Source organism: Oreochromis niloticus, linkage group LG15 (genome assembly GCF_001858045.2).
Source record: "Oreochromis niloticus isolate F11D_XX linkage group LG15, O_niloticus_UMD_NMBU, whole genome shotgun sequence".
Taxonomy (NCBI): domain Eukaryota; kingdom Metazoa; phylum Chordata; class Actinopteri; order Cichliformes; family Cichlidae; genus Oreochromis; species Oreochromis niloticus.
Genome location: NC_031980.2, coordinates 21223622 through 21246817, shown reverse-complemented (window position 1 = coordinate 21246817; position 23196 = coordinate 21223622). Strand labels below are relative to the sequence as shown.

Here is a 23196-nt window from a genome sequence, read left to right as displayed (position 1 = left end):
CCTCTTTGAAAACAAAAAACTAAAAATGACTTCATAGGTGCAATGAGAAACCAACAAGTCTCAGACCACTAACATATATCATCTGTGTTTTATCTAGCTGCTAACACCGGTCACTGCTGCAGTGGCATCATGATATTTAAAACCTATGACATCAAATAATTCAACATGACACACGTTTGTGAACGTGAGAGCAAGAACAGAGACTGAGAGAGACAGAGAAGCACGATGGCTGCATTCACATGGATTCAAATGTCTTCATTACTGATACTGATGCTTCAGTTTAAAGGTAAGTGTACATAGAAACACATTCAATTAATAAACTGCATTATTATCACAAGTATTACTTCTTTATTCTTCCTTTAACTGAGACAGTCATGATTAAGTTTTTGACTTGAGCTGACTCTTAAAAACTAAAGTTGAATCATAAACCTATGTGGTATTTAAAATAAATGTTACATTCATATTATAAACATAACACTCATATTCATAACATATTTGATGTTTCACATTTTTTTTCTGTTTTTCTCAACAGGAACAACGGAGCAACATCAAACTGTTCAAACTGTCACAGCTGGACGTGGACATGATGTTACTCTGCCTTGTAAAAATGTGATGCAAGGTCAGCATAACTGTATCAGTACTACCTGGATCTTCAGTGATTCAAGCAGCTCAGTAGCACTCTTTGACCTTGGGCAGAATAAAGAAGCCAAACCTAAATCAGACAGACTGAGTCTTTCTGCAGACTGTTCTCTGGTTATAAAGAAGGTCACAGATCAGGATGTTGGTCGTTACACCTGCAGACAGTTCAAAAAAGCAACAGGATCACAAGAAGGTCCAGACTTTGAGATTGATCTGTCTGTTATTAACAGTGAGTATTTACATCTTAATGTTTTCAGCTCAAACTGTCCTGTTAGAACAACAAACTGAAACACCACAATAATTATGATCACAGTGATGAAGTTCATTTTTCTATTGTTGCTTTTCTCTTACAATATCTCCATCTTCACCAGTGTATGTACATGAGAACAATGATAAAGCATCTTGAACAGCTCTGTGTTGACATATGAACACTGTAGACTCACAGTTGAGTGTCTGTATGAAGATAAAGAGAACATATCCTCAGACATGAGACATCATCAAAAATGAGACTTGTTAGACTGTTAAACATCTCACCACTGTTTCCTCTCTGTTGTTGTTAACTTACTTTCAAGTCTTTTCTTACTCTCAGTGTCAGTAAGAAAGTAATGTTGTTATTGTATTTCTTTAGGTGAAGATGTGACAACAACCAAATCAACAACAGTGAAGTCCACCACAAGAAAATCAACAGCAACACAATCAACAATTAAACCAACAATAAAAATGACAGACATATTGACAATAAACGAGGACATAAAAACATCAGAAGGTAGAGACTGAATCTCTCTTCTTCTGACATCTAATCTTTATATATCAGATTGGCTCTGAACTAAATGTGAGGAGAATTTCAGTGCTATGTTTTACATGAGCTGAAGTCAAAAGACGAAACATTAACTTTGAGCTCTGTGTGCAGATTTTCTTACATCAGATATAGATAATCACCACCCAAACAACAACCTGTTTTTCGGTGTAAGAAAATTTATAAATGAATACTCCCTCTGTCATACATGGGAGGATACAAAAGAACTATTTTCCAACTGCTATCACGTTGCTGAAATTCTAAAATTGTAAATTGTAACCTTTTTTTAGTATCATTATTCAGTTGACAGACATATGTTCAATTTTGCATTTTGCTCACACCTGAAATATGGCTTTTAATTGTGTTTCCTTTTATTGTGAGCTGCTAATTTGCAGCTTTGCTAATTTTCATAAGTAAAAATTAGCAGCTCACAATTTCCTTCTGTAAGCCTGTGCCATGACAATAAAACTAAATATGAATGTCAAGCTGAAGGTTGATAGTGTTTCAAAGCCAGACTGACATGCTCTTCTTCAACACTGAATGTATTTATCTCATTTGAAAACAGTTGAATCTGCACAGAACAAACAGTTGAAGTCAAAATTGTTTCTAACTTTTCAGAGTTTCTGTATTTGCTGAGATGCATCATTGTGTCTGTGTGTTTGGCAGCTCTCTTAATATCTGCTGTTACAGTCAACGTGTGGACAAACACGAAAGGTGAGAACATTCACAGATGAAACTTTTACACATAAAATGCTCTGAGTTTCACTGTTTCTTATACATTTTATGTTTTGTCTTTTCAGGAAAAAAAAGACAGACTAAAGAAAAAACTGTGAGTTTGAACTCTCAATATTCCTCTCTAACTTTAGAGCCAAATCTCTTTGTGGTATCTGTTCCTGTTTGACACATTGATATTGTAATCACAAGTAATCTAAAAACATAACAAAAAATAAACAAGACTGAAAACAGACAAATGAGCAAAACAACGTCACCAAGTATGAATATCAGAGAGAATCTTAAGTGTGCTGTGTTGTTTTCCACAGGAGCAAAATGATGAGGATGAAGATAGACTGAACTGTGAAACAACTGGAGACTCTTCTGCTTCTGTCCAACTCCACTGATCAACAACTCAAACATCATCTAACCACATAAATTAGCCCATTGCTGTTGAAAACACTGTGTGTCTGTGTGTGGCTTGCTCTAAGTCTGAGACTTGCTGAGCCTTGACCCCTGTGGGACACGGTTATTGAGGGTCAGGGTTGCTCCTCCCTACCACTCCCTGCTGGTCACTGCCCTTGGGAACAGTCCTGAGGTCATGCTGGGATGGCTCTGACTCTTAACCTTTGGGGAGCTCTGTCTGCGGCCTACTTCCTTATTTTGCTGGTGCTGTTTTTTTGTACATTTTTTGCTCACAGGTGCAACAGGTGGTGATCTGTTGAGTTTAACTATGTATGCTTTGTCCTTTTATTTTTCTCTTTTCTTCAGTTTCCTTCCCTTATACTTTTTTTTTCTGCTTTTCTTTTCTCTACCTCTTCTTGCCCTGCCCTGCCTGTCAGCTATGGTGTAGCAAAATTACCCATAAGGTAACGTAAACACCAATGAAAATAAGTGAACATAAGATCAAATAAAACAGAATAAAACAAAATACAAAGGAAGACAGAGACAGGCTTCCTATCAACATTATATGTAGCACGTCTTCTCAAATAAATGTGTTTGGCACAACAGAGCATTCAGACCATATTTCTCAGTGTGAATGTTTTTGGGCAAGACAGGTTTAAAAAAAGGAACAAACAAGTAACAGAAAAACACAAGTTTTGATTTTATCTCATATTAAGCTAAAACCTTTTTCATGTGCAGTTAGCTTTATCTAACGAGAAAAATTACCCACAACAGTAATCAATACTTTATTCAGTTATGATAAACAGCATCTTTTGTTTTTGTAAATCTGCTGCTGATGTTTATTAAAGGTAAAACAGTGAGATCAGAGTCACAGGTTCTTTATTGTTGTTTGCATTTGTCTTATGTGTTTGTTAGTCTTTATATTTCATATTTATCCCTGATCTCCTCTCTCTTTTTGAGATGGGAGAGGAGGTGAGTTTAAGGATTTTTAGAAACAGTCACTGATGTTATGATCCAAATTATAACCTCAATGTTATATTTTTCTTTTTTATTTGTTTGGCTGTACGATAATAAGAATAAATGTAAACATATTTGTGATCAACTTAATTGTCTTTTGAAACTATCTCTCTCACACCTCACACACACCTGATCCATCCACCACTGACCACAGTAAAATTGTTGTTGATATTATTCCAAATTATCCTTACACAACATTAAAAAAAGAAAAGAAGAAATAAGAACTTGCTGTGTGTATAAATTGGTGTGAATCCTAAAGTCTCACGTTCATCGATGTGTTAACCATTTATCTGTCAGAGGTTCATCTGGTCATCATGAAACCTCCAGAGCTCTGCTGCTGTTGTACCCACATTCTCACCAAAACACTTCCCCTTCACTTCTCAGAAAACAAACAAAAAATGACTTCAGAGGTGCAATGAGGGAAAAAAAAGCTCTCACACTATTAACACATCTCATCTGTGATCTTACTGAGCTGCTAATATTGGTCAGTGCTGCAGTATTATCATGTTTCATTGCAATCATTAAGACTCAAATTCTACTGTGTAGATAATTTGAGTCTTCACCCTATTTTTTTTAATAATAAGCCACTTACCTTATCTAGCAGTCTTCACATATTTAACTTCCTCTATGTTATTGTTGATCTTGAGATTTTCCAGTGTTAAAAGGACGACAAGGGAGTCTGCGAAATGCATTACATATAAAAACGTATAAAATCTTTTAAAAGTTTTCACTCAATCGATATCTACATTAAGTGAGAGATGCATAAAAGCTATGAACTGAATTAATTCAGTTAATTCAGAGAAAAAAAATAGGAGTGATGTCACTATGAGGAAGTGAGCAGGAAGTTGATGCTGTATTCATCTCTGAGACTGTCTCATTTGTGAACGTGAGAGCAAGAACAGAGACTGAGAGAGACAGAGAAGCACGATGGCTGCATTCACATGGATTCAAATGTCTTCATTACTGATACTGATGCTTCAGTTTAAAGGTAAGTGTACATAGAAACACATTCAATTAATAAACTGCATTATTATCACAGGTGTTACTTCTTTATTCTTCCTTTAACTGAGACAGTCATGATGTACTTTTTGACTTGAGCTGACTCTTGGAAACTAAAGCTGAAACTTAAATTTGTGTTGTATTTAAAATAAACTTCACATTATAAACATAACACTCATATTCATAACATATTTAATGTTTCACATTTCTCTCTCTCTCTTTTTCTCAACAGGAACAACTGAGCAACATCAAACTGTTCAAACTGTCACAGCTGGACGTGGACATGATGTTACTCTGCCTTGTAAAAATGTGATACAAGGTCAGCATAACTGTAACAGTACTACCTGGATCTACAGTGATTCAAGCAGCTCAGTAGAACTCTTTGAATTTGGGCAGAATAAAGAAGCCAAACGTAAATCAGACAGACTGAGTGTTTCTGCAGACTGTTCTCTGGTTATAAAGAAGGTCACAGATCAGGATGTTGGTCGTTACACCTGCAGACAGTTCAAAACAGCAAATGGATCACAAGAACGTCCAGACTTTATGATTGATCTGTCTGTTAGTAACAGTGAGTATTTACATCTTAATGTTTTCAGCTCAAACTGTCCTGTTAGAACAACAAACTGAAACACCACAATAATTATGATCACAGTGATGAAGTTCATTTTTCTATTGTTGCTTTTCTCTTACAATATCTCCATCTTCACCAGTGTATGTACATGAGAACAATGATAAAGCATCTTGAACAGCTCTGTGTTGACATATGAACACTGTAGACTCACAGTTGAGTGTCTGTATGAAGATAAAGAGAACATATCCTCAGACATGAGACATCATCAAAACTGAGACTTGTTAGACTGTTAAACATCTCACCACTGTTTCCTCTCTGTTGTTGTTCACTTACTTTCAAGTCTTTTCTTACTGTCGGTGTCTTTAATGTTTTTATTGCATTTCTTTAGGTGAAGATGTGAAAACAACAAAGTCAACAACAGTGAAGTTCACCACAAAAACATCATTGACAACAAAATCCATAACATCAATGGTTAAACCAACATTAAAAATAACAAAGACATGGACAACAAAAGAGCAAATAAAGAAATCAAAAGAGACACTGACAATAGCATCAAATAATCAGTCTGGAGGTAGAGACGAAATTTCTCTTTTTTTGAAGTCTGGATGTCAGACTGAGACTTGACTCTATGTGAAGAAATTCAGTATCATGTTTAACATGTTTTAATAATCTCTCCAGGTCATTCAGGGTTTATCATCCTTCCTGTGGGTTTAGCAGCACTCTTAATCATTGTTGTGCTGATCATCAGATGGAAGAAAACTAAAGGTGAAAACAGTCACAGATTAAAGTTTATTATAAGTAGACTCATAAGAAACTCATCTTTTCTTTGTCTTTTCAGAAAACAAAACACAATGGGGCAACAACACTGTAAGTTCAAATCTTCAAATCATCAAGTTCTTAATCAGTCATTTATGTCATTTTGATTTAATTATATAGTTTCAAACCAGACTGATCCTATAAATAAACTTTACTGATGAGTTAAGTGCATAAAAGATTGAAAGGTTCAAAGGAAGAAACAATGACTTAACAACAACTGGAAAATAAGTTGAATCAGCTAATTAAATATTCTTTAGGTCAAATGTGTTGTTTACATTGTAAAGATTTTAAATATAAAACTGTATTTTTGCAGCAACTGAGCTTAAACTCTGCAGCTGCTCAGTCTGGGACCAGTCAGGACATGGTGAGATCACACACTACTCCCAGTACAAAGTTACACTCAGTGTTATGTTTAGTTTCAACACAGAAGAGCAGAAACTATGATGTGATGAGGACCTGAAGCTGAACGTACTTAAACAGATGTGAAACAGACTCATTATAAATCCACATATTACTGAGCAGTCATTGTGTTGTATTCACTGTGCAGGCTGATGCTGATGATAGTGTTTCCTACGCCTCCATCAGCTTCACCAAGAAGACCAAGAATAAATCCAGGGTAAGAATTTGATATTTATAGACATGTTGTTAATAATAACTTCATGATTTTCAAAGCTCCTGTCAGGCTATGTCTTCAAAAAAGTTTTGTATTGTTTTGTTAAAGACCCGTGATGGTAATGATGATGGTGACACTGTGACCTACAGTACTGTGAAAGCTTCTTCCTCACCTTATGGAGTTTCCACTGATCCCAACAACCTCTATTCCACCATCAGCAACCCAAAGAAATAAGATGTTGCTCCACTGCATGTGCTGATAACTTCAGTGGATTACTTTGAATAAGGTGAATGATATTACATTAACATTCAACTTAAGATTTGTTAAAGTGATTCAAGTGGATTTCTTTTAATGATCCCATTTTAAAACTAGAGTATGAAAACAAGCACAAAAAAAGCGAACAGTAAGAAGAATCTGAGCTTTTCTTAATGCATGCTAAACTTTTTGTTATAAATATACCTGCTCTGTAGCAGTGCTTTCAATACTGTCCTGTAATTAATGGAGTCAGTGCAAAGATATAAGTATTTGGGTAATTCCTCATGTTTATCTCTGATTTTTCTTGTTAGCTGCAGTAACTGATGTTATGGTCTATATTATAACTTTAATATTATCTGTAACAATTTCTCCTTGCTTTGAGGATATAAAAAAAAAACTAAATCAAAAGTAGTCAAAAATATTCATGATTGATTTTATTGTGTCTTTTTTGGCTCTGTGTCTCTCTGGCATCTCACATACATCTGATCCACGAACCTCAAACCACAAGTACAGGCAGCAGTACTCAGAACTCAGCTTTCCAAAAATGTGATACACCACAGTTAATTTATGCTCTAAATAAACAACTTCATTTAGAAACAGCATTTTGTATTTACTTTTTTTTTTTTTATCTTTTCCTAATATTTAAAATTCTTTCATGATCTGAAACATTTAAGTGTGACAAACATACAAAAAAAAGTAAGTAAGTAATAAGGACGGGGGCAAACACTTTTTCATACCACTGTATTATTCCCTCCAGGTTGACTTCCTGTTATTTAATCTTCAGTAATAAACTTTACTCTACTGGTTTAAACAGTTCTGTTTGAAAATGTTTCTAATGGACATATAAATATATCTCATGCGATGGTAGGTACTATGTGATTCCAAATTATACTCAGACAGCATTAAAAATATGATTAAAGGATGTGCTATGTGGTGAAAAAGGTGTGAAAACTAAAGACAGTTCAGTCACACACTCGTAGCTATGCCAGACGTTCCTCAGGTCATGAATCCTGCTCTGCTGCTGTTGTACCCACATTCTCACCATAACATTTCCGCTTAACTACACAGAAAAAATAGCTTCATAGGTACATAGGAAATAATAGGTATCTGACCACTAACACCTCTCATCTGTGTCCTTGTGACTGTTGCGGTCACCACTGTTAGAGCTGCTAACATTAGTGAATGCTTCAGTATCTTAATGCTTCCTGTGAACATTCTGAAGACTAAAATCATGGTGTGTAAAGAAGTTAAATCTTCACCTTTTTTCATGTGTGCAGACAAACATGACCATGGACACAGTTTTCTGATAATAAACCAAATGTAAAGAAGAGCTGCATTAATGCAAACACTTACCTCATCTAACAGTCTCCCTGATTTAATTTCCTCACTCCTATTAATGATCATTTTCCACTGTTGTACAGTCCTTTAAATGGATGACAAAGGAAGTCTTTAAAATGCATTACATGTGACAGTCAAAATATCAAAATAGTTTTTCACTTATTTAATATCTACGTAAATAGAGAGAGGGAGGAAAGCGCACAACTATTATTCTCTCCAGTTTGACTTCCTGTACTTTTATCTTCAGTATTAAATGTTTAATGGTTGGAACGGTTCTGTTTGTACTGAACTCTTAACATCTTTTTCTAAATAATGTACAAATCCTTTGATTTCAGCTGTAATATGATTCCAATAATATATTTTACTCAGGCAGCATTAAAAATAAGATGAAAGGACATGCTGTGTGGTGAAAAAGGTGTGAAAACTAAAGACAGTTCAGTCTCACGTTCATCGGTGTGTTAACCATTTATCTGTCAGAAGCTCATCTGGTCATCATGAAAACTCCAAAGCTCTGCTGCAGTTGTACCCACATTCTCACAAAAACACTTCCCCTTCACTTCTCAGAAAATAAATTAATTAATAAATAAACTTCAAAGGTACAGTGGGGAACCTCAGGTCTCGGACTGCTAACACATCACATCTGTGTTCTTATCTTGCTGCTAACAGTGGTCACTGCTGCAGTATTGTCATGTTTCATTGTAGACATCAAGATTAAAATTCTGGTGTGTAGAGTTTGAATCTTGACCTCTTTTCACTCATGCAGACCATAGGCAAGCTTTTCATCAGAACACCCTAAAACAAATATAGGAATAGCAGTAGTTTTAACATATTTTATTATTATATTCTGGGATTATCTTCAAATGTTATATTTTTCTAACTTATCCACTGATGACATTACAGGATAGAATGAAAACAGGTTTTATGTCCAGTGTTGTTGATGTCATGATGCTACAGTCTCACACACAGAGGTGTTGCTGCTTCAGCAACCTGGCTTATCATTAATAAAACTTTGTTGCTTTGACTTATTGCTGTGACTTATAAAGTGTCTGCTTATTTTTATTTGTCCTCTAAATGATGTCAAAAGCATTAGCTAATGTAGCTTAAATAGAGATTATTAGCTCATTTAAACCTTCTGATCCACTAGTCTGCTGATATATAGCGAGTGGACAGCAAAGGAGCTGATGTTGTTATTATAGTTTTTTGAAAATTTCTAATTCTATTCTGTTCGAATTGGGTTTCAGAATTTGTTTACAGTAGAGCTCCAGATCCAGGTGACAGCGATATCATGCAGCAGCGTTTATTTGAACATTGCTATAGACTGATACGGATCAGTGTATCTCTTTTATTCATTGTAACATTTATATTTTGAGTAATGGTGCAAAGACTGAGAGAGGAGGATAGAGAGTGAGAGAAAGGGAGAGAGCAGGATGAAGACAGCAAAGAGAGAGCAAAAAGAAAAAGGTAAGATTGGTTTGGAAATGTGAAATGTGACTGATTACATTTTGAAACAGCAAATACTATAAATACTAATTAATATTTAATACTAATTAAAAGGCACTTTGTGTATGATATTATGAATGGGAGCTGATCCCCTCTAAAAGTTTGAACTTGTTTGATATCCACATTAAGATAGCGAAGAGGCAAGGATGCTTAAAAGCTATTAAGTGAATTAATCAGCAAGAGGAGAGAAAAGGAGTGATGTCACTATGAGGAAGTGAGCAGGAAGTTGATGCTGTATTCATCTCTGAGACTGTCTCATTTGTGAACATGAGAGCAAGAACAGAGACTGAGAGAGACAGAGAAGCACGATGGCTGCATTCACATGGATTCAAATGTCTTCATTACTGATACTGATGCTTCAGTTTAAAGGTAAGTGTACATAGAAACCATCAATCATTCATTTATCATGTACTTAAACTGCAGTTGAAACTTTAACTTGTGTTGTATTTAAAATTAACTTTACATTATAAACACAACTCTCAAATTCGTAACATATTTGTTATTTTACAATTTTTTCTCTTTTTCTCAGCAGGAAAAACTGAGCAACATCAAACTGTCACAGCTGGACGTGGACATGATGTTACTCTGCCTTGTAAAAATGTGATACAAGGTCAGCATAACTGTAACAGTACTACCTGGATCTTCAGTGATTCAAACAGCACAATAGAACTCTTTGACCTTGGGCAGAATAAAGAAGCCAAACCTAAATCAGACAGACTGAGTCTTTCTGCAGACTGTTCTCTGGTTATAAAGAAGGTCACAGATCAGGATGTTGGTCGTTACACCTGCAGACAGTTCAAAACAGCAACAGGATCACAAGAAGGTCCAGACTGTTTTATTCATCTGTCTGTTAGTAACAGTGAGTATTTACATCTTAATGTTTTCAGCTCAAACTGTCCTGTTAGAACAACAAACTGAAACACCACAATAATTATGATCACAGTGATGAAGTTCATTTTTCTATTGTTGCTTTTCTCTTACAATATCTCCATCTTCACCAGTGTATGTACATGAGAACAATGATAAAGCATCTTGAACAGCTCTGTGTTGACATATGAACACTGTAGACTCACAGTTGAGTGTCTGTATGAAGATAAAGAGAACATATCCTCAGACATGAGACATCATCAAAAATGAGACTTGTTAGACTGTTAAACATCTCACCACTGTTTCCTCTCTGTTGTTGTTCACTAACTTTCAAGTCTTTTCTTACTGTTTGTGTCTTTAATGTTGTTATTGTATTTCTTTAGGTGAAGATTTGAAAACGACAACAAAATCAACAAAATCCCCAATTAAACCCACGTTAAAAATAACAAACATTCGGACAATGAAAGAGGAAGTAAAGACATCAGAAGGAACGGTGACAATAGCGTCAAATACTCCATCAGCAGGTAGAGACTGAATCATTTACTCAAGCCTAAAGTCTTCAGATTGACTCTGTGGTTTTGATGGAGAGTTTCTTTGGTTCAGTTTCATTTAACAACTTAAAATCTTTAATGGTTTGAGGTGTTTACAGTGTTCCTGTATTACAACTTTTTAACAAAAACATTCTAAATTATTTGAAACTTGTATTGATAATAAGAAAGATTAAAGTGTGTTAGCTGATTTTTGTACTTTTTGTTGTTGGTTTTTATTTAGTGTACTAATTAGAATTTAGAATAAATATTGTAGCGAGAAACTCCACAGTCTAAAAACATGTTCAAACCTGATCACTACATGTTAGAAACCTGACTGTTTTTATCACATTCTTCTTCTTCATTCTATCACAAATCTTTTTATTTTTGCACTGAACAAAAAGTTGAAGCCAAAATGTTTTTCTTATTTTCAGATTGTCTGTGTTTGTTGAGATGCATCATTGTGTCTGTGGGTTTAGCAGCACTCTTAATATCTGCTGTTACAGTCAACATGTGGACAAAAACTAAAGGTGAGAACATTCACAGATGAAACTTTATACATAAAAAGCTTTGAGTTTTACTGTTTGCTGTGTAATTTATTTATTTATTTATTTTTTTGTCATTTCAGGAAACACAACACAGACTGAAGAAATCACTGTGAGTTTGAACACTCAATATTCGTCAATAACTTTATAGTGCAAAAATACGTTTGTGGTATTTCTTCCTACTTGTCACTGGAGATAAAAAAAATTCAAGATAATAAAAATAAGAAAATATTATGTTGCTCATGCTCAACTGAAACCTGATTGTTATTGGCAGACCTCAGGGAAATCTGGACTGGCAGCAAGCGACACAGAGGTCAGGGAGCATTTACATTTATTTTTTTATGTATTTGATTTTTACACTTTATCTTTATTTATGACACAGTAACCAACGTTATATTCAATGTTATAACTTTTATGTTATCTATTTTTGTCACAACCTGGCTCAAAGGATGTGGCAAGTAGGTGGGAGACCACACAGGCTTTTAAAGGCTGTAAGATATTTTGATGAGATAAAGTAAAAAAATTCAAACACAGATTAAATGGTACAACATCCATAACCAAACATAACCAAGGGAGCATAATGAGCCACAGACGGAGGAGGCCAGAGGTTCAGTCAAAGTGTCTTTATAATGCGCATGGATGGCCCTCTCAGGTTTGCTGCATCTATAATTGGGTCAGCTCCACCTACCAGATACCTGAAAGGCAACAAGACAACAAGGCCAGCCCACTGGGTGTCACACTTTGTTTTGGCTGTATGACAATAAGACTGATTTTTATTTTTTAAAGCATTTATAACCGATTTTATTTGTTAGCAAGCTCTCTCTTCCTCACACTTCACACACCTGAATAATAATAGACTAGAAGCTAGTCTTAATTATTCTCTCCAGTTTGACCTGCTGTACTTTCATCTTCAGTATTAAACCTTTACTCTTAAGCAGCTCCGTTTGTACTGAACTCTTTTCTCTCTTTTTACTGAATTCAGAAAGATAGAAGCAGAGGTAACGTGAGCTCTGCTTTTCAGTTTTAAACCCTTTGTAAATGTTTCGGCGTGTGCTGAGAGGAGAAGCTTCATGGCTGAGTCCTGGTTGTAATTCTCATGTAATCTGTATCCTGCAGAATGCTCGAATGCTAATAAGCTAGTTAAGAGTGAACCAGTCCAGGTTGAGTGATAACAAGAAAGAGCAAATAAAAATCTGTACATGCTGTTAGGAGATCCACCTAAACCTGAAACCTCCATTAGAAAGTTGTTCAGTTAAGATGGGCAGGTAGTAACATCTGGATCTGGGGCATGTAAATTATAAGCAAATTACAACCAGGACTCAGCTGCGAAGCTCTTCCTCCCACTCCCAGCCTCAGTCCCTCCCACACACTCCAAAACAGGATTGAAGCTGAAAACCAGAGAGAAAAACACAAACTGTAAGAAAAACTGTAATGTAAAAAATTGACATTAGTGTGAGAAAAAATTTAACAAAAACCAAGAAAAAAAACAACTTTTATTCAGTGTTAATGGTTCATTTTAGTTTCATTTGATATCTTTCAATGGAAGTTTTATACTTAAGCGTTATTAAGCACAATTACACGTAACACACAGAGATACTGTCACGGCCTCTCTCTGACAAATAAATTCAGTGCAACACTGCCACCTTCTGGTGTAGGACGAGAAAAAGGATGGTGAGATGTAAGACAAGAGAATGCAGCATGGTGCTTATGATGTGTGGTGAAAGAAGGCTGATGAAGGTATTTTTCTGGGATGTTAATGCCAAACAACTCGATGAGAGACTTGATGAACTCTCCTCAGGTACCACACCCTCACAGAGCCAGGCACATCCAAGCAGGGACGTGGAAGACAAGTTTCCATCCATGGAAACTGACTGAGCACAGGAACCAGAAACGCTCCACTTCACTTACCAGACAGACCTTCATTCAGCCTGAGCTCCACCTGGACACATGCTCTTCTCCCTCTCCTCCTCTGTGGTCTGCATGCACCCAGGAGGGCACTGATGTGGACCAGCTATCATTTTGCTCATTTGGAAAATGTTGACACATTGTTTTCTCTGTTGCTGTCAACTTACTTTCAAGTCTTTTCTTACTGTTAGTGCCTTTAATGTTGTTTGACCACAAGAACATCATCAACAGAATCCACAAAATCAACTATCAAACGAATATTAAAATTAACAAACTAATTGAGAACAAAATAGGAAGTAAAGACGTCAAAAGGGACACTGACAGTGAAAAATAATCTGCTAAGAGTCTGAATCTTTCTTGATTTGATCTCTATGTCAGACTGACACTTGACTGTGTGTGTGCAGAAACTCAGTGTTATGTTTTAATAATCTTTCCAGTTCAGTTGTGGTTTACTGATGTCTAAAGTCACAAGATTAACGTTGAGCTCTGGGTGGAGAGTTTTTTAGATTTAGATAGAGACACTCACCACCCTAACGACTCCCTGCTCCAGACCTGGAAGAACTGTGGTCTTGGAAAATGTTATAAATCCATCCTCTGTCACACGAGGAGGATGTAGAAGAGCCATTTTCCAACTGCTATCAGGCTGATGATTAAACTGTGACCTGATTATTTATCATTACATTGACAGACATATGTTGGCTTTTGTGTTTTGCACATATCTAAAAAATGGCATCTTATTGTGTTTCTTTAATTGTAAACGGCTTATTTTGAGTTTTAGAAAAACTCATGTTTTTCACCTCTTTTTAACTTTTCCAAATCTGTGGAGTGACAATAAAGCTGAATGTGAATCTGAAGCTGAGGGTTAACAGTGTTACACAGCCACTCACATGCTCACGTTTAAATGGAGGATTGCATAGATCATGTTGACTCTGCAGCTTTTATGACTAAACTGGACCTGCTAAAGGATTATTTAGAGGTGACATTGACTTCTCAGGTCATACACAGGTTTGTGACTCTTTGGATTTTTCTGTTGCATCAGGCTATTAAGCATATCTGAATGATATTGTTATTTAAAGAAGTGTTTAAATGAGTACAAGTTTGGGTAGGCAAAACGGGTGCTCTAAGGAACAATAGTGAGCACAGGATGAATAAAGATGAGATGAGATAAGATGGGCTTTTCCACCCTTGTTCTAACATCAGCTTCACACACACACACACACACGCTTCCTTCAGGTGTGTCGCTACCCGATCCGTATGTACTTAATAGCATATCATGTTCTCTTATAGTCATGTGGTGATGATGATAATGTGGTGACACTGTGACTTGCATCACCTCCTCTCCTATTGACGTTTTGGCTTCAACAGGAGATCAATAGAGATCTCAGTGATCTCTATTACACCATCAACTAACCAGAGAAATAGGATGTTGCTCATGTAAGGTTACAAGTTGTTTTTCTGGATGCTGCATGAATGTTGGGATGACAGAGTGACTTCTTTTTTGTTCTTTTTTAAAGGAACATGTATGGTGTAATATTGGGTGTGATATAAACATATGTATGCAATAGAGCATTCAGTAAGTTGCATGAGTTTGAACTGAGTCAGAATTAATTATTGCATTACATCACTTGACATGTTTTTACATAAATAACATCAGTGTTTTTTAGCTTAAGCACATTAGTAGATTCATCTTTAATTTGATGCCTTCACTGAGAGTTTTTATCAAACTACTTAACCTCAGCTATTACAACATGTAGCATCTCAGTTCAGTGAACTCAAACAGACTCTGCAGTTGGTTGATTTACTTTCTAAAAAACCTAATGATAAACTTTCTCAACTTTATTATTAGTTGTTTTAAAGCATAAACCAAAGGTTTTGAGTACACCTGAAACAAACAATAGTTGGGCAGAAACTTACTGGAGCAAAACAGCTTCTGCTATCAGTTTAGTTCAGTAAGTGTCATCTGTCCCCAACCCAGGGCCACGGACCAGTACCGGTCTGTGAGTCAAGAAGAAGCAACACTCAGTGCATCATGGGAGTCCCCCAGCAGCCTACACCTATTGCAACGTAACTACAGTGGCTTGCAAAAGTATTCGGCCCCCTTGAACTTTTCCACATTTTGTCACATTACAGCCACAAACATGAATCAATTTTATTGGAATTCCACGTGAAAGACCAATACAAAGTGGTGTACACGTGAGAAGTGGAATGAAAATCATACATGATTCCAAACATTTTTTACAAATAAATAACTGAAAAGTGGGGTGTGCGTAATTATTCAGCCCCCTGAGTCAATACTTTGTAGAACCACCTTTTGCTGCAATTACAGCTGCCATTCTTTCAGGATATGTCTCTACCAGCTTTGCACATCTAGAGACTGAAATCCTTGCCCATTCTTCTTTGCAAAACAGCTCCAGCTCAGTCAGATTAGATGGACAGCGTTTGTGAACAGCAGTTTTCAGATCTTGCCACAGATTCTCGATTGGATTTAGATCTGGACTTTGACTGGGCCATTCTAACACATGGATATGTTTTGTTTTGAACCGTTCCATTGTTGCCCTGGCTTTATGTTTAGGGTCGTTGTCCTGCTGGAAGGTGAACCTCTGCCCCAGTCTCAAGTCTTTTGCAGACTCCAAGAGGTTTTCTTCCAAGATTGCCCTGTATTTGGCTCCATCCATCTTCCCATCAACTCTGACCAGCTTCCCTGTTCCTGCTGGAGAGAAGCACCCCCAGAGCATGATGCTCCCACCACCATATTTGACAGTGGGGATGGTGTGTTCAGAGTGATGTGCAGCGTTAGTTCTGTAAATCTCTGCAGCTCGTCCAGAGTCACCATGGGCCTCTTGGCTGCATTTCTGATCAGCGCTCTCCTTGTTCGGCCTGTGAGTTTAGGTGGACGGCCTTGTCTTGGTAGGTTTACAGTTGTGCCATACTCCTTCCATTTCTGAATGATTGCTTGAACAGTGCTCCGTGGGATGTTCAAGGCTTGGGAAATCTTTTTGTAGCCTAAGCCTGCTTTAAATTTCTCAATAACTTTATCCCTGACCTGTTTGGTGTGTTCTTTGGACTTCATGGTGTTGTTGCTCCCAATATTCTCTTAGACAACCTCTGAGGCCATCACAGAGCAGCTGTATTTGTACTGACATTAGATTACACACAGGTGCACTCTATTTAGTCATTAGCACTCATCAGGCAATGTCTATGGGCAACTGACTGCACTCAGACCAAAGGGGGCTGAATAATTACGCACGCCCCACTTTGCAGTTATTTATTTGTAAAAAATGTTTGGAATCATGTATGATTTCCGTTCCACTTCTCACGTGTACACCACTTTGTATTGGTCTTTCACGTGGAATTCCAATAAAATTGATTCATGTTTGTGGCTGTAATGTGACAAAATGTGGAAAAGTTCAAGGGGGCCGAATACTTTTGCAAGCCACTGTAAGGGAGAATTCAGAGTCACCTGACCCAGCCCTAACTATATGCTTTAGCAAAAAGGAAAGTTTTAAGCCAAATCTGAAAAGGTTCAAGGCTCAAATTCTACTGTAAAATACACAAGGAACCACAGTCTGAGAGCAAAGTCCTCTACAGGACTGATACAGTACTCTTACTGATTGTTCAAGACCTTGTATGAGAGAGCAGAATTTTAAATTAGAGTCTGGATTTAACAGAAGACAATGAAAAGAAGCCAGTATATGAGAAATATGATAATAATATTTAGGTTATAATAATAACATAATAATAATACTAATAATATTTATAATTTCAAAACTTAACTGTAATCATAACACCGTGTGTCTGTGTGTGTGTGGCTGGTTATTGCCTTTGGGAACTTTTGGGAACTCTGGGAGCTCTTTCTCGGTCCTCCCTCCTCCTTCTGCACATGGTTCTCATCTGGACGTGTGGGCTTGGGTCTTCAGTACTCTTGGGGAGCTTTTGATGGCCCAGCTGAACTGGATCTTTCTCTTTCTGCTTCTGGCTCTGGGGGGTGCTGTTGTGTGTGTGTGCTTGTATTTTTCTAACATGCTGTTTGCTTTTTATATATTTTCTTACAGTTTTCTTGCAGGTGCAACAGTTGGTGATCCGCTGAGTATAACTATGTGTGCTTTGTACTTTTATTTTTCTCTTTTTCTCAGATTTTCTCCCCCTTTTTAACCCTGTCACTATTTGTTTTTCTTTCTTTCAGCTCTGGTGTAGCTAAATTAAACATAAACCAAGCAAAAAATGATGAAAATGAAGAAAAGAAAAGAAAAACACAAGAAAACTAAGAACAGACGACTACAGAATTTTTATACAGCTTCTCTTGGCAAAACAAATGTGTTTGGCACAACAGAGCATTCAGCTCATGTTTCTGATTGTGATTACTGTCAGACAAGACAGGTTTAAAAAAGGAACAGAAAAAAAAGTTTTGATTTTATCTCATACGTCGCTAAAAACGTTTTCATGTTCAGTAAGCTTTATCTAACAAAAATTAACTTAAAACAATAAGTTATTCTTTATTTAGTTTTGATAAACAGCATCTTTTGTTTGTGTAAATCTGCAGCTGCTGATGTTTATTAAGTGGAGATATCATCTGAATTTCAGCAGCGGGACCACTCCTCCTTCACGCCCCCTCCGGCCTCAGGCTATAAAAGCCTCCCTTCACCAATACCTGCTGTGCTCATTTTCATGCCCCACCCTTCCCCCCTCATTTTCCCCTCTCTTCTGCTCTTCTGCTCTCTTCTTTTCCTTCATTCACTTCTCGTTAGTACATGGGGATCTGCCCGGCCCGGGAGCCGTCACCAGTCCCTTTCGAGGCCTTCCCCAAACCGCAGCACCACTTGACACTTCCTCATCCCTCATCGCCGATCGTTACCGAGGATGTGGTCCCAGCTAGTGAAATGTAAAACAGTAAGACCAGAATGACAGGTTTTTGATTGTTGTTTAAATTATGTCTCATTTATTTAATGTTAGTCTTTATACTTTATTTTTTAAACCTGATCTTTTCTTTCTCTCTTTCCTACATGTGGTGGAGGTGAGTTTGAACGCATTTACAAAAAATAACTGATGTTATGATCCAAATTATAACTTCAATTTCTTATTTGTATATTTGTAATGAGCATCTATTATTGTCTCCAGTCTGAATTCCAGTTCTTTCTTATTCAGTGTTAAACTTTTACTCTGCTGGTTGAACAGCTTTGTTTGTACTGAACTTGTATGGAAACATTTCCAAACATGTGTTTGCTTTCACTGTTGATATTATTCAGAATTTTACTTGCTTGATAGTTTAGTTTCACGTTCATCGATGTGTTAACCATTTATCTGTCAGAGGTTCATCTGGTCATCATGAAACCTCCAGAGCTCTGCTGCTGCTGTACCCACATTCTCACCAAAACACTTCTCCTTCACTTCTCAGAAAACAAAACAAAGACTTTAGACATACAATAAGGAACCAACAGGTCTCAAACCACTAACACATCTCATCTGTGTTCTTATCGAGCTGCTAACAGACGTCACTGCTGCAGTATTATCGTGTTTTTAAATGAGGACTAATTTAAGGGTGTAAAAAAAATTTCTTCACTCTCTTGTTTAATAATAAACCAAATGTACAGAAGAGCTGCATTAATGTAAACACTCCTCCCATCTAAAAGCCTTTGCACATTTAACTTCCTCTACTCAGTTTTTTTTTCAGAGTTTTTTCTGCTGTTGTACAGTCTTTTAAAGCGACAAGAAGGGAATCTGCAAAATGCATTAAATATAAAAGTTATTGAATATCTTAAAAGTTTGTACTCATTTGATAGCTACATTTTAAGAGAGGGGCAGATACGGCTGCCCAAATGCTATGAACTGAATTAATTTAGCAAGAGGAGAGAAAAGGAGTGATGTCACTATGAGGAAGTGAGCAGGAAGTTGATGCTGTATTCATCTCTGAGACTGTCTCATTTGTGAACGTGAGAGCAAGAACAGAGACTGAGAGAGACAGAGAAGCACGATGGCTGCATTCACATGGATTCAAATGTCTTCATTACTGATACTGATGCTTCAGTTTAAAGGTAAGTGTACATAGAAACACATTCAATTAATAAACTGCATTATTATCACAGGTGTTACTTCGTTATTCTTCCTTTTAACTGAGACAGTCATGATAAACTTTTTGACTTTATATGACTCTTGGAAAATAAAGTTGAAAATTAAACTTGTTTTGTATTTCAAATAAACTTCACATTATCAAAATAACGCTCTTATTCTTATATTCCTTTATATAGTAAACATGATACAAGGTCAGCATAACTGTATCAGTACTACCTGGATCTTCAGTGATTCAAGCAGCTCAGTATCACTCTTTGAATTTGGGCAGAATAAAGAAGCCAAACCTAAATCAGACAGACTGAGTCTTTCTGCAGACTGTTCTCTGGTTATAAAGAAGGTCACAGATCAGGATGATGGTCGTTACACCTGCAGACAGTACAAAAATGCAACAGGATCACAAGAAGGTCCAGACTTTATGAACTATAAAAACATCTGAGACTTTTGTGCTTTTTTTTCTTCCAGAACTTTATTGAAAATTGTAAAGTGAACAGCCAGTCATTCCAGTTCAGTTTGTACAGTAGACATACAGGACAAATAAGAGTAACAATAAGCTATACAATGAAAACAAGAAGGGTTAATAAATAAAGATTTTTTAAAAATGACAGAGTTTGGATGGGATGTGACAGACTTCATAATAGCTTTGTACTTGAAAATTGTATCTGTCACAGCTTATTTGTTAAAACAGTATATAATTTCCAAGTTCTCTTCTGAGACTCTTCTGCTTCTGTCAGACTCCACTGATCAATGACATCATCAGCTCAGCACAGACATGAATCCACTGCTGTTTAAATCATTTAAGTTTTGATTTATTCTCATATTTAGAAGCCAAAACTTGTTTTCATGTGCAGTTTAATTTATTATAACAATAATAACTTTATTTATAGAGCACTTTTCAAAACAAAGAGTTAAAGCTTCACAGTTCAAATAAAAAACTGCACACTGAAGATAAGTGTACAAGTGTTCAAACATACAGAAACATAAACACACACATAATCAGCCATACTGACAGACATTCATTCCAATATACACACATAGATGCATGTGTGGTTTGACACTATGGTCACAAATGAAGTGAATGGATTAAAACAATAACAGAGTCAGCCAACCTGATTGACTGAGGAAGACTTCCACAGTTTGGGCGCTACAACCTCAAAGCATCACCTCTGGTTTCAAAATCAGAGTGAGGGACAGTTAGAGGGCCCTGGTTAGATGATCGGAGAGGCCGACTGCATCGAAAGGATGTTATAAGCTCTGCTATATAAGCACGGGCCTGTCCATGTAGAGCCTTATATGTTAATAACAGAATTTTAAAGTGGATTCTGAATCTCACTGAAAGCCAGTGAAGGGATGCAGCAATAAATAAATAAATAATTACGGTAAAATTCACATATTTTTCCTTTCTTTCTTTTTTCTTTTGTGTTCTTTGTTGTACAATTTAAGGTAACACACTGAGATACTGTCATGTCCCCTGTATTTCAGTTTAATACTGCCACCTACTGATACAGGAAAAAAGGTGGGACACATGAGAGAAGTGGAGGGATGAGGGGAAGTAACGAAGAACATATTCTTTTTTATGCTGGCCTCAGTCTTTGTCTCTAAGGCAGTTTATCCAACAAACTAAACAATCAAGTATGTTCAGGAAGGCTCAGATGACATTTGTTGTTTAAGTTGTTTAATTTTTGAATTTACTGAGTGAGTTTATGAAGACCAGCTATCAGAATAACAGGTTATTTAATGGTGTTTAATTTCTTGTAATTTCTTGTAATGTATTTGATTGTTGGTGTTTAAACTTTATAGACAGTAACAATAAATAATGTTATGTTTCATATGGTCAGATTATTATTTTTTGTAAATATTTCTTTTTATTTGTGTGTGTGATAATCAGATTAAATCAGAAATAAATAAAAATGGTTGTTTGCTCTGTGTTTGCCTGCCTGGTCTCACACCAGATGAAAATGGGTTTCACCTTTCTCTCTTCTTTTAATCACAGCACGAGTGGAGCATGAACACACACACACACACACACACACACACATACAGAAGTTTCTCTGCCTGGTTAAAATTTGCTACAGGCTCAGCATAAGCAGCAGATTTAGTTTGGCTCTTTAATGAAGCACAGCAGCACAGCTGCAGAGTCTTGTCTGTTTTCAAATCTCTTTAATTCTAACTGTCATGTACAGTGTCCAACTGGATTTTTAGTTTAAACTTGGGGAATTTGTTAAAATTTCAATTTCTTTTTTAACATTACTGATAAGTTTTATTTTTCCTCCTTGCACTGAAAGGCAAAGCTGGTGCATTCATCCATCCATTAGTCTGTCTATTTTCTTCCATGTTTTCTTTTAACTGTTTAACAGAGCAGCACGGTGGCACGGTGGTTAGCACTGTTGCCGCACAGCAAGAAGGTCCTGAGTTCGATTCCACCATCAGGCCGAGGTCTTTCTGTGTGGAGTTAGCATGTTCTCCCCGTGTTTGCGTGGGTTCCCTCCGGGTACTCCGGCTTCCTCCCACCGTCCAAAGACATGCAGTTTGAGGGGATAGGTTAATTGGATAATCCAAATTGTCACTAGGTGTGAGTGAATGTGAGCGTGAATGGTTGTCTGTCCCTGTGTGTTGGACTGGCGACCTGTCCAGGGTGTACCCCGCCTCTCGCCCTATGACAGCTGGGATAGGCTCCAGCGACCCTGGAAAGGATAAGCGGAAGCGAATGGATGGATGGATGTTTAACAGGGCATGAGTGGATTGTTTGGTCAGCAGGAGGTTTTGGGTTCATTATTTAATTTTGTTTTATCCTTGACTGTGAAGAACAAAGGCTAAAGAACAATATACTAATAGTATATTGTTATGTGTCTGCAGGCTGCATGTTTTCTTTCCCTCTCCTTTTGTTTGCCATTCCCAGACTGCAGGCTGGTGTCAATTTGGGGATCTCCAGCTAATTGGAGGAAGGAGGCTCTGATTGGACAAACCAGGAGTGCACACCTTGAAAAGGAGACTCACCTATGGTTGGGCATGGCTCTCTTCTCTCCTTTGAATTGTTGGGCACATGTGTAAAGTGCCTCTGCTGTATTTCTTTTGCTTGATGGTTGTGGTGGGAGTAAAGTGGACTAGGTAAGTTTGGGGACCCCATACACTTACTCACGTAGAGTCTTTTTGTTAGAAACACTAGGTAAGTAGATTGGTGCCACCCATGTAATTTTGAGCTTGTTTTGAGTTGAGGATTAGGGTCTTATACCCCTGTTTTTGTTTTTCTAGGATAATAGCTCAGTTAAGTTTTGTTTCTTTTCTTTTTGGTGTTTTTTTTTTTTGGCACAACCTAACTGTCCCTTTCTCCCCCACATTTGTTGTTTGAATTTGGGTTATTTATTTTGTGAGAACGCTGACATTTAACTTTTTTATAACACCTGTACCGGGTTTCCAGAATTGTTGTTATCCCCTCCTGCCCTCGAGGAGATGTAACAATATATATTTTCTGAAGTTATTGTGGGGCATCTTGCTTTTTAGACTTCAATCTGTAGCCTGTCAAGTTTTGTTGCAGTTCATTTACTCTCTTTACATTTTATTATAACTGTTACCGAGGTGACCCTCTAACCCAGTAAATGAAAACTGGGGATCCAAGGGCCACATCAGGC

At 36.9% G+C, this 23196-nt stretch overlaps 1 protein-coding gene across 2 annotated transcripts in view; it reads left to right on the top strand.

Annotated features, from left to right (window-relative positions):
* Positions 1-23196, top strand: part of LOC106097546 (mucin-3A) — a 326173-nt gene that overhangs the window by 144625 nt on the left and 158352 nt on the right. Inside the window, exon 1 of one of the 2 annotated variants that reach the window (XM_025899272.1) lies at positions 9924-10029. The exons of the other annotated variant lie outside the window; for it this stretch is intronic. Coding sequence (XP_025755057.1) covers positions 9969-10029 — 61 coding nt within the window. The 5' untranslated portion in view covers positions 9924-9968. Of the gene's footprint in view, positions 1-9923; positions 10030-23196 lie in introns of those variants that run through there. 2 annotated transcript variants of the gene reach the window in all.